This window comes from Pogona vitticeps, chromosome 15 (genome assembly GCF_051106095.1).
Source record: "Pogona vitticeps strain Pit_001003342236 chromosome 15, PviZW2.1, whole genome shotgun sequence".
NCBI classification, from domain to species: domain Eukaryota; kingdom Metazoa; phylum Chordata; class Lepidosauria; order Squamata; family Agamidae; genus Pogona; species Pogona vitticeps.
The window spans coordinates 10,396,530-10,408,669 of NC_135797.1; the positions used below are offsets into that span (position 1 = coordinate 10,396,530).

A 12,140-nucleotide genomic window follows, 5' to 3' on the forward strand; every position below is an offset into this window, starting at 1 on the left:
CAGGTACAGAGGAGACCCTAGGGCATTTAAATCCTTGCTCCAGTCTCTGCAACGGGTGCCCTTTGCTAGTTTTAGTGTAGAAGGCGAGTCTCCGTGTCCAGGTGAGGAGGAGGAAAAGGAGAGAATAGGAAGGCCTGAAATCAGAGTCTTAAGAGATGGGCATTTGACCCGTGGCTGGACATTTCCCACCCCGATACATGATTGTGTGTCTCTCTTTATGCGTGCGCGCGTGCATGCCAGGCCTCCAAGTGCCTCTTTTATGGAAGGCAAAACCCTTACAGGACCTTAGCAGTTATGCGAGGGTGTCGTGGAATGTTAATGAACATTCCAACTATTGAAGGTTGAGGCTGGGTGCCAACAGGGTGGGTTCGGAGGAAAGGAAAGAAAGAGTCTCGACTTCGAAAGCAGCAAATAGCCCGACCCAGTCGGTGGCTGGTGGGAGGAGAGAATGGGCAAGGGCGGGGCTTTTCAAGGCTTAGGGGCGCAGAACGAGGGAGGGCAGGCCAGCCAAACTGCTGACAGAAGGGGTTGGAATTCCCACCCCCACCCCCATAACAGTTTGAGCTCTTCTCTGACTCATCGGGCTGCTGGCTTTCTTTTGTTTGTTCCGCCCTCCGAACCTCCCTCCCTTGTCAAACTTGCCATCAACTACAATGCAAACCTTTCGGGAGGCCAGGATCACAAGGGCGATAAACAATTGCTACAACAAGCGCGCTGTTCTCCTTTAATCCTAGCAGACTAAAGGGAGGCCAAACGGAAAACTCTTTTTCTCTATCTCCACCCCCCACAAAAGAAGACCCAGGCTTGACCTTGGTTTCCTGTTATCATCCTAAAGCAGATTCTGTGCCAAATCCTCTCTCTCTCTCTCTCTCTCTGGATTTCAGGAATCCAGATGCAAATAGCAGCTGTACACGGAGGGGATCTGAACGAGTCCCTTAGGGACACGGGGAGAAGGACTTTTAGCACTCTTCCCTCCCTCCCTGCAGTGGTGGCAACATTGCTGTCCTTCCTAAACTTGCTGCTGGATCAGGATTGAAGCTTTCACTGGAAGCTCAGAATCACTGAAACGACAAAGCATAGCGCCAGGGGGTGGGGTGGGCACAGTGTGGGGAAGAGAGAATCCTGCTAAAGAATGTCATTTTTCTGCTCCGCGGTGTGTGTGTGTGTGTGTCTCCTGGAGTTTTCCAATAAATTACAGGTCAGGTTTCCGAACCTGCCCTCCTCAACCTGAAGAAAATGGCCGAAGTGTGTGTTTAAACGGTGCTCTGTTTAGAGCCAGCCCTGATGTCAAAGCAGCTGCCTTAATTGGCCATGGGGTGATGGGGGGAAAACACAAGGTGTGTGCCATAGGGTGCCCCACACTCCCTAAGCTGCAGTGGTGCCTCGCTAGACAGTTACCCCGCATGACAGTTTTTTCTCTAGACATTAGCTTTTTGCGATCTCTATAGCGATTCGCAAAACAGTGATTCCTATGGGGGAATTTCGCTGGACAGTGTTTGGTCCCTGCTTCGCAAACCGATTTTCGCTAGACGACGATTTTGACAGCTCCCTCCGTGCTCGCAAAACGGGTGTTTTCGGGACCTAAGCTTCGCAAGACAGCGATTTAAACAGCTGATCGGTGGTTCGCAAAGCGGCTTTCCTATGGCCAATCTTTGCTAGACAACGATGATTCTTCCCCCTTGGAACGCATTAAACAGGTTTCAATGCATTCCAATGGGGAAATGCTTTTCGCTAGACGATGATTTCGCTAAACAGCGATTTCAGTGGAACAGATTCTCATCGTCTAGCGAGGCATCACTGTATCTCATTGTCGTCAGGTATGCTGAAGGGTGTTCTCCTACCCACATTGAAGAAAGATTCAGCCTCTTGCGCAAAAGGAATAGGAGATGGATGTCGTCAGTTTCTGTGCACGTTCACAAGACCCCTCAAAGAGCACCCCACTGTTCTCTATCTCAGGTAGCAGAAGGCCCAGGGGTGGCCCTGGCACTGCCCCCATGAAATTAGCCCTTTTGGGATGCCAAGTCAACCCCGGGAAGTCCAACTCCAGCAGCACGAAGGGTCAGGATCCCCAAGTTTCTTGATTAATTCTCTAGTTCGCGAGTCTCCCACTCATCAACGAGGCTGGCCCTTTGCAGCAAGTCTAAATGTAAGGAGGAATTTCATCATGGCAAGATCTGCTTGGTGGTAGAGCAGAACAAATATGTGGCTAGTTACAGGAAGCCAGATTGAGGCTGAATATCAGGAAAAGCTTCTTGTGTTAGAGCAGTACGACAGTGGAACCATTGACCTTGGGAAATGGTGAGCAATCCAGTGCCAGAGTCATTCAAGAGAAAATTGGACAAGCATCTGTCATATCTTCCTTCCTTCCTTCCTTCCTTCCTTCCTTCCTTCCTTCCTTCCTTCCTTCCTTCCTTCCTTCCTTCCTTCCTTCCTTCCTTCCTTCCTTCCTCTAGTCCCGCCTCTGCTGATCCTTTTATGGGGCATAAATATGGCAAATAACTACTGTATAATGATGGCCTCCAGCAACGAGGTGATAAGGGTGATCAAGTACTAATCTCATATATGTAATAAAATTTTAAAAACATTTTAAAAATTGGAGGACTGTCGGGAGAGAGGAAAAAAGACAGGGCCATGTTTCCCTTGATCCTGAACATCATGCCTCAATAGCCTACATCACAGGAGCACCACCTACAGACCCATTGACCCATCTTTGCAAGAACATACCTCAACTAACAACATGGAAAAAGCTGGTTCAGATCATTCCAGCTTGAAAAAGTAGAAGCTCCCCAGTGGCAGACCAACATAAATAAATAAATAAATAAATAAATAAATAAATAAATAAATAAATAAATAAATAAATAAATAAATAAATAAATAAATAAAGCCAGTTTAGAAGCAAAAAAGGCTAGACCAGTTACAACCAGCCTTTGCTGATTGTGGTCAGTAAAAAATACAGTGGTGCCTCGCTTTGCGACGTTAATTAGTTCCAGTGAAATCGCTGTAGAGCAAAAACGTCAACGAAATTTTAAAATACCATTGAAACGCATTGGAAACCATTCAGTGCATTCCAATGGGCTGAATACCTGCTCGTCCAGCGAAGATCCTCCATACAGCGGCCATTTTCTGGTGCCTCTTAAGCGAAAAAGCCTTCCTAAAAACAGCGGGGGCCATTTTCTTCAGCCGGTGGCCATTTTGAGACCCAGCTCTTTGCTGATCGTTGTAAAGCGAAGAATCGGTTCCCGAAGCAGGGAACTGATCATTGCAAAGTGGAAAAACCCCATTTAAACCATTGTTTTGCGATCGCAAAAACCTGATCGTACAGCGTTTTCCTCATTAAGCGGGGCAATCGTTAAGTGAGGCACCACTGTACTTCAAATTCAACGGTTGTATAAGCAATGCAATACGTGACCATGTTGTTACTGCCCAGAGCAGGAGGTTTCTCTTCTTTTGAGCCGAGCCCATCAGCTTGTCAGAAAGCCTGTTGTTGCATCTGGGACTAGAGAGAGGCTGCGGTGAGGGCTGAAGGAAATGACTGGTCCAGCTCTGAAAATTTGTGATTCTGGAGGAAAGAGATGTTTGAGTTAGCTGTCAAAGATCCAGGGGGGCTGTTGGGACCTAGTTCTGAAATAAACCACAACAGGTTTTTTTTTTTTTTGGTGTCTGTATGTGTGTTTGAGAGAGAGGTGTATGTTGCATTTGTGGACTTTTCCCTAAAGATGTCTAACTTCAGAATGTTACTTTTCTGGACAGTCCCCCCTCTGGATCCCCGTGCTGCTGGTGGGTGGATTCCAGAAGCTGCAATTCAGAAAAGCAAACTTCTTCAAATTCGACCAGGGACGGAAGGTCATTTGTTCTCAAGGTCGTTCACAAACCGGACAGTGGTTGGGCGTGCAAATGTTCTGACTCTTCGGTGTCTCTGGCAGGTCTCTCTGGATCAGTACCAGACCGAAGAGGAGATCTACCAGCTGTCTCTCCAGCGGGAGCCTCGGAACAAATCCACGGTAAAGTGGCACCATTTTGTCCCCCTCTCCCTCTCGGCCATCCGAGGGCAGCCGTCCTGAGATGCGGCTTTCCTCTGGGACGCCGTTCGAAAAACTCACGTGTGGGAGGCTGAAGGGAATCTGAGGAGTCTGAGGTCCCTAAGGTGGTGGATCTGCTGCGGGTTTGGGGGGCCTAAACTCTAAAGGGGCTTCCCAGGCTGCGGCACCTAAGTCAGGGAGAGGGTCCGGCATCTTGTACCGCTGCTGGAAAGGTTCGGCTAAAAATCCGGAGAGGATGCTCTTCCATCACTGTGCCCCCCGTTATCCTCCACTGTGCCCCTGCATGTTGTTGGACTAACAACCCCCACCAGCCCCACCATATCTAATAGTGAGGAATGCTGTGAGCTTCCCACTATTTTCCGGAGAGCGGCGCTGTGCCCACCCCTGATTTAAACGCTGGGGAGTCATTAGCGTGGCAAGGGAGGTGGTGGCACTGCGGGTTAAACTGCAGAAGCCTCTGGGCTGCAGGGTCAGAAGACCTGCAGTCGTACGATCGAATCCACACGACTGAGTGAGCTCCTGTCGCTTTGTCCCAGCTCCTCGCCAACCTAGCAGTTCGAAAGGATGTAAAAAGGCGAGTAGATAAATAGGTACCACCTTGGTGGGAAGGTCACGGCGTTCCGTGTCTAGTCGTGCTGGCCACGTGACCATGGAAACTGTCCTCGGACAAACGCAGGCTCTATGGCTTGGAAACGGGGATGAGCACCGTGCCCTAGAGTCGGACACGACTGGACTAAAAATGTCAAGGGGAACCTTTACCTTTACCTAGTAATTAGCGTGCTGGTTTGAAACCCATTTCCTCATCGTTGGCCTTGCCCACTGGCTGGTCCAATTCTCTCTCTCTCTCTCTCTCTCTCTCTCTCTCTCTCTCTCTCTCTCTCTCTCTCTCTCTCTCACACACACACACACACACACACACACACACACACACACACACACACACACACACACACACACACACACACACACACACACACACACACACACACACACACACACACACGCTCTTTATCCTTCAAGTTGTCTGCTCTCATCTTTGGTAAATATAAGGCCACGGAAACGCTCCTCTTGTGGTTTTTGGGTGGACATGCAGCTGTTTGCCTCAGGCTGCTGATACTGGGAGGCGGCAGCCAGGCGCTGGAGGAGAGAGAGAGAGAGAGAGAGAGAGAGAGAGAGACCGCCCGGTCGCCTGTGGTGGCCTCCTTCAGCTAGGGTGCGAGAGGGCTGACAATGCTCCCGCACCCTCGCCAAAGAAATGTCCAGCGGTCAAGGCTTTTTCTGTACGGGATGGGAAGGGGCAGCGGGCTTGTCCTTGACCCCGGATGGCAAGTTGTCCTAGCCTGTGCTTGCCGTTCGCACCAGTTCTGTAGAGAAAACTCTTTTCATGGCGTCGACTCCAAGTTATGGCCACCCTTTCCAGGGTTTTCCTAGGCACAGGAGTACTCAGAAGTGGCTTCCCCTTTTCCCTTCTTCTGGGGGCGCTTTGAGACCGCAGCATGCCCAAGACTACCCAGGCTGGCTCTTCTCCTGCAAGACACAAGGGGGGGACCGATCTTGGCTTGGTGGGCCGGTGCTCCCCCTCCCTGTGCGATTCAGCCAGCTGCTCCTTCTGCAGGGCGAGGTTTGGTGCTGTCTGTCCCTCTAGCCACGAAATGTCTCCTGCCAGCCATGTCTTGGGGGGGGGTCAGTTTTGCAGGGAGGGGGCTAAGCAGGGGCTAAGGGATCCTTTCTTCACAGCCTGCTCCAGGCTTCCTCCCCGGGGGATATATTTCCTGTTATTACTGAGCTGAGCGGCCGGATGCAACTGTGTGTCGGTGATGATCACATTTAGCTGTTTCTCTTCCTTGCTTCCCCACCCTGCCTTCTTTTTCTCAACATCATTTCTCACACACTCACTCACTCACTCACTCAAACACACACACACACACACACCACGGGTCTTCTCACCCACTATGTTGCTAGTGGGACAGACTGAAGGGAGTGCAGAGAACCGGTGTCTGAAAGGAGAGAAGGACGGTACAGTTGTGCCCTGCTGGACGGTTACCCCGCTCTACGACAAATCCGCATTACGTCAACGTTTTTGCAATCGCTTTTGCAATCGCAAAACGATGTTTTAAATGGGGGAATTTCACTTCACGTTGATCGGTTCCCTGTTTCGGGAACCGATTTTTCGCTTTACGACGATCAGCAAACAGCTGATCGTTGGTTTTCAAAGTGGACGCCGGCTTTCAAAATGGCCCCCCACTGTTTTCTAGGACGGATTCCTCTCTATACAGGCACCGAAAATGGCTGCCGTATGGCGGATCTTCGCTGGACGAGCAGGTATTCAGCCCATTGGAATGCATTAACCGGGTTTTAATGCGTTTCAATGGTTTTTTTCGTTCCGTTTGACAATGTTTTCACTCTACAGCGATTTCGCTGGAACGAATTAACATCGTCAAGCAAGGCACCACTGTACCTTAAACAGTGCTCTCACCAAAGAAGGCCATGATCTGCCTAGAATACACCTATACTAATTTTATATATACAAGAACAAATCTAGAAATCGCAGCTGGAATCTAAATCTGTGTAGTCACAGGCAGAAAAGAGTAGCCAAGGCTGGGGTCACATGGGCCATTGGAACAGATGTCTGTTCTGACTTTTTAAAAATCAGGTTCAAGTCACGTGGTGTTTAAACCGGTAGCTGCGGTCCTGTGCACTGAATAGAAACTGGTTTATTCCTAGTGATTTAAACCAGTTCTGGCATCTACACTGCTGACATCGACTTAATTTCCTTTCTGTTTGAAGAGCATGCTGTTCTCAAAGAGTTTGATTTTTTTTTCCAAAATAAGTAAGTGATACATCGATAAATCGAGTGTCTAGGGAGTGGTACCTGGTGTTGCTAGAAATTACAGGGGAAACACAAGAGGTAACTCCAGCTGATTAATGTTGGAAAAAATGAGAAAGGAGCGGGGGACGCCTCCAGCTGCTTTGACGGGCAACGCTTCCTGGCGCACGGGCCACGCTCCGTGTCCAGGTACCACCACTCTGTGCCCGCTTGTCTTCTGCTGCTCTGCTGGCTCCTTCCGAATGTAGAGAACAGGGTATGTGGTTGTAATGCTGAACATATTGAGGAAGTGATGCAACGATAAACATTTCAAGAAATGATTGGGGGGAAATTTAAAGGGAAGAACAGCGGTAAACCTGCCACTCGAAATCCACGTAGGCGCCAATTTAAAAAGGACAGCCGCATTCAGATCCACAAAACTGAATTGCATCCAGTCGATTTTAGCAGCAGGGCCCTTCTTTAAAAAAGTGTCTGCCCGCCCGTCGAGAAAAGCGACCACCTCGCTTTGCAGCCCGGAGAAATCGATTCTGCCCTCGCGTCGTGTGGATGCTAAAATCTAAATCGATTTAAATGATGCTTAAATGCAGTTCTTATTGCCAGCGTGACAGCAGCCTGAATTAATGCCTCGGCGGAGGCTGTTGTACTTTGGGCGTATCGTAAGAAGGCAAGACGCGCTAGGACAGATAATAACACCGGGGAAGGTGGAAGGCAGCGGGAAAATGGGAAGGCCAAGGAAGAAATGAGCAGACGGAAGCCAGGCTTAGTGGGCTGAGACGGACTGTTCATGAGAGATCTCTCGGAGTCCGAATCGACTTGACAGCACAGAACAACACTGAATCCATAGAAACCTGATAAATCGACACTTGAGTAAATAACCTGGATTCAGTAAGGTTCCTTTCGTGTGATGAACACCAAAAATTGAAGCGGAAAAATGCAGCAAAGACTGGACCCCTGGGGCTTGCGTAGTCGGCTCTTGATCAAGTCCTGCTAATTATTATTTACCTGTTTGTTGCACGGCTGTCGCTCCTTCCCTCGGAGGCGATCAGGGAGATGTACATGGTTGTCCTCGTAATATTGAACAATATAATCAACCCGCCTGTTTCCCTAGGACAAGGAGAGATGGCTAAAAACCCTCGGAGGATTTTGGCTTGTCCTCAGACGGAGAGAGACAACTCTGCTAAGCGCAGATGGGGAACTCTTAAGGCCCTGATCAGGAATTTTTCGCTAAGCGCGGGCTGCTCACTTTTTTAAAATAGAGGACTGTTTTCTGATCAGCTTTCAGATGGAGGATTTCTGTATAGTAGAATGCAGAGCCACATTGCATGAAAAGGAAGAAGAGAGTTTCGGAAAGGCAGTTGGTTTTCTGCTCTGCAAGCGTGCAAGGAGATTTCCTAGTGGGGTTCAGTTGTAGGAGCCGGGTTAAAAGCAAGTCCTCGCACTCACCTCTGGTGAGCCTGGAATATGTCTTCTCATATCGCCTGCTTTCCTAAGGCAATGAAGGCTCTTCCGGGGGGGGGGGGGGAACAGGAAACCCAACCCAAGCGATCACCAGATCCCTGTGGATTGCCACAGAGGAGAACAGGGTTTACCAGTATTGGCATTCAAAAAAAAAAAAAATCTCAGTCTCAAAAAGCTACTGCTTCACTAGAAATGTATTATTATTTATCAGTTTGAAATATTTTTACCCCACCTTTGTCCTTAAAAAAAAAAAAGGACCCGAGGCGTCGTACGTCCTTAAAAGACAATATTAAAGCTAAAAATGGTAAGTAGGATCAAATAAATAATATAAGCAACACCAAAACACATTCAAAGCAGTCGGGGACAACCAACCCTTTAAAAAAAACCCATGCAGTCTGTCAGGGAAAGCCTTGCCCGAAGAGAAAGGTCTTTGCCTGCTTGCGGAAGGACAGCCGAGATGGGGCCAGGCTGGCCTCCAGTGGGAGGGAGTTCCAGAGGCTGCGAGCAACGGCAGAGAAGGCCCTCTCCTGGGTCCCCACCAAATGCCCCTCTGAAGGTGGTGGGGCGGAGAGAAGGGTGTCTCTTCGTCATCTTAACACTCAGGCAGGCTCCTAAAGGGAGAGGAAGACCTTGAGATCGCTTGGCGCCGAGCCGTTTAGGGCTTTGACATTCCCATAGAAATACGCTTCCCAGCTTCTCACTGTTTCGGAAATGACTTCCCACTGGAACCACCAGGCTTTGCTCCCAAAACAAACCCGGGAACAACAAGCAACCCTAGTGGCTTCAGGAGGAGCAAAACCCGACTTGGAAAAGCAGAGGGAAGCGCACGGCCTTTCTTACGACGAGTCTCGCGTCATTTGGATGCTGCAGGAAAAAGTACCAAAAAACACCCCAGAATTCAGAACCTTTCTAGAAGCCTTTATCTTGTCTGGACGGGCCCTCAGTTCTTCACGAGGAAAGGCAGGAAATACACTTATTGGGAAATTCGTATTATACCTACAGTATAAGACAGTGTGGTATAGCAGTTAGAGGAGGGTCAGGGGGGTTATTTTGTTCTTCCTCATTCATAGGCCTCCTCCAGTCTTGAGAGACTATGGTAACGTGCTCTGTATGGAGGACTTGGAACAGCGGCTAGTGTTTCGATGCTGTATGCAAAGCTGGAGTGTCCTCTCCAGGGCACGAAACCTGGGTAAAATAATATGGAGGATAGGCTGTTACCCAAGCAGCAAATCCCCCCTCTCCACATCCCAGCTAACATGAGAATCAGCCAGGAGGAACAACGGTGAGGAATAACGGGCGTTCGAATCAGGTGCCCATCCTGTGGGGCTGACTTCGGCCAGCAGTGGTAAAACTTGAGCTCACCCTCCTCCCCACTTCAGCTGGGCCATGACGCTCACTCGAGATGCGATCAGTCCTTTTAAGTCGTGTTAGTTTGTTAGTTACATAATGAAAAATTTTAAAAAAGAAAGAAAGCAGGAAAGGGATGCGTCCAATCCACCAGAGAAGGGTCACGTCTCTGGGAACAGTCTTCCTTCCACCTACAGTGGTGCCTCACTTAACAACGTTAATTCGTTCCAGCGAAATCGCTGTAGAGCGAAAACGTCGTAAAGCGAAATAAAAAAGCCCATTGAAATGTACTGAAAACCGTTCAATGCGTTCCAATGGGCTGAAAACTCACTGTCCAGCGAAGATAGAGGTGGCCATTTTCAGGTGCCTGTAAACAAAAAATGGCTCCTAAACACAGTGGGGAGCCATTTTGTACACCTGATGGCCATTTTGAAACCCGACAATCAGCTGTTTTTGATCGTTGTAAAGCGAAAATCGGTTCCCGAAGCAGGGAACCGATCATCGCTAAGTGAAATTCCCCCCATTTAGACCATTGTTGTCAAGCGGATTCGTTGTTAAACGGGGTAATCGTGAAGCGGGGCACGACTGTACTGGGGAATTGCTGCCCCCAGTAGGTCCAGTTTGGGCGTAGATCAGGCCATGCTGGAGACCATTTCCCCTACACCCACAGGCGGTCCAAAATACAATCCCTTTCCCCCTGTGATTGTGCCCTCGGTGATGCACATCATGCAGCCCCGAGGACCAGCTCCTCTTATTAGAACTCGTGTTGTGCCTTTGTATTCTGAAAACTTGGGATTCCCCCCCCCTTCCCTTTCTTCTCTCTTCCAGCCTTCCAGCCCCACGTCCTCCACCCCATCCCCCCAGCCCGTTGTGATTGAGGAGTGGGCATCGGTGCCCAAACCCAAGCCGGACCAGGCGATTGTGCGGAAGCACATTGAGAAGATGGTAGAGGTACGTGCCGGTTGGTGCATATGCGCGCGCATGCCTGCGCATGGCCAAGAAACAACATCTGGCGCAGCATTTCATGGGGCGCTCATGACGCCATTCGGAACCCTCCGACCCTGATGATCTATTCAAGTGGCCTCCTGATACGTTCAACTGCAAGGCCCATCACTTTGGTTGACCAATCCCTTCCTCTAGGGGGCATCCTGGGATGTACAGCTGGCCCAAGGCTACCCAGGCTGGCTCATAGGAGGCCCAGTGGCGGGAATCGGACTCCCAACCTCTGGCTCCTCAGCCAGAGATCTAAACCGCAGAGTTTAGTGCAAGTGATATAAAATGTCCAAAAAATAATGATGGCGCTTGCCTCGACTTTCATGGTTCAGCAGCATCGAATGGGTTGTTTGTTTCTTTTTTAACAATCAGCCAGTGGTCCTATGTGTGTCCATGTATTTGCTGCTTCTTAAAGAGAAAGCATACACTTTAAAAAAAAACCAGAGACAGTGTGTATAAATTGCAGAGATTGTGGTGGTTTATTTTGCACTAAGAGGAGGTAAGGTTGAGGTCCACAGCCACCTTGCCAATAGTGCCTTCCTCCGACATTAATGATGGGACCACGCCTTCTGCCCCCTCTGGATCCTGTGCACTAGATGAGGCTGGGCTGATCTCATTGCTATCCATGTTGAACTATTTACACCTAGCCTCCCCATTTTAATTCTTCTCCTGTTCCTCTTGTGGTGCCTTAAACCTTGGTACGGCTGGACCCCAGGGTCTGGATTCCTAGGAAATGACCAGCAGAGGTCTTAAGGTAGGGAGTTGCTGGGGCCCCTTTAATTTGGGGGCGCTCGTGGGCATGTGGGAGGGATCCACTGCTTCCTTCCCCATTAGGAAACCTCACAGAAGTGCTTGCCCTTGTCTGGATCCGCCAAGACTGCCTGCGGAAAGGTTTGTTAAACTCTGCGAGATTTCATCTCTCCACCATAAGAACCAGACACAACTCATTTCTTGGCTGCTGCTGCTGTTGATGATGTTTTCAGATCAGTTTGTGCAAAATGGCTCTGTGCAAAGCGAGGCGCTCTGTTTCTGAGGAAGCAAAGCAGGCCTGGAAGGACTGGATGATGGGTCAAAAAGACATAAACAACTCCCTTGGTGTATGTGGCTGTAAATGTTCCTCCAGCAAGACAGCAGCTATCTGCGTTGAGCTAGGCAATTGGTGGAATTTCTGCAAAGACAGATTCTTGCAAAAATGCTTATCAGGACCAGCAGAGACAATCTGGCCTTCTCACACGCATGGTGAAGGATCTCATGTTTTTCTCCTTCGCGCCTGCGAGAACAAGACTCGCAAAGCGCCACCTTCTTACGGTCTCGTTCAGTCTTTTTCCTCCCCCTCCTGTCTTTTTCAGTCCGTCTTCCGGAACTTTGACGTGGATGGAGATGGCCACATTTCCCAGGAAGAGTTTAAGATCATCCGGAATAACTTTCCATACCTCTGCAAATTTGGAGACCTGGATGAGAATCAGTGAGTGCTT

General features: G+C 49.3%; 1 protein-coding gene across 3 annotated transcripts in view; it reads left to right on the forward strand.

Moving 5' to 3' along the window:
• Positions 1-12,140, forward strand: part of RASGRP2 (RAS guanyl releasing protein 2) — a 56,370-nt gene that overhangs the window by 22,511 nt on the left and 21,719 nt on the right. For all 3 annotated transcript variants that reach the window (XM_078382036.1, XM_078382035.1, XM_078382037.1), the window contains exons 10-12: positions 3,924-4,001; positions 10,501-10,623; positions 12,015-12,130. In XM_078382036.1, the coding sequence (XP_078238162.1) occupies positions 3,924-4,001; positions 10,501-10,623; positions 12,015-12,130 (317 nt within the window). The remainder of the gene's footprint in view (positions 1-3,923; positions 4,002-10,500; positions 10,624-12,014; positions 12,131-12,140) is intronic.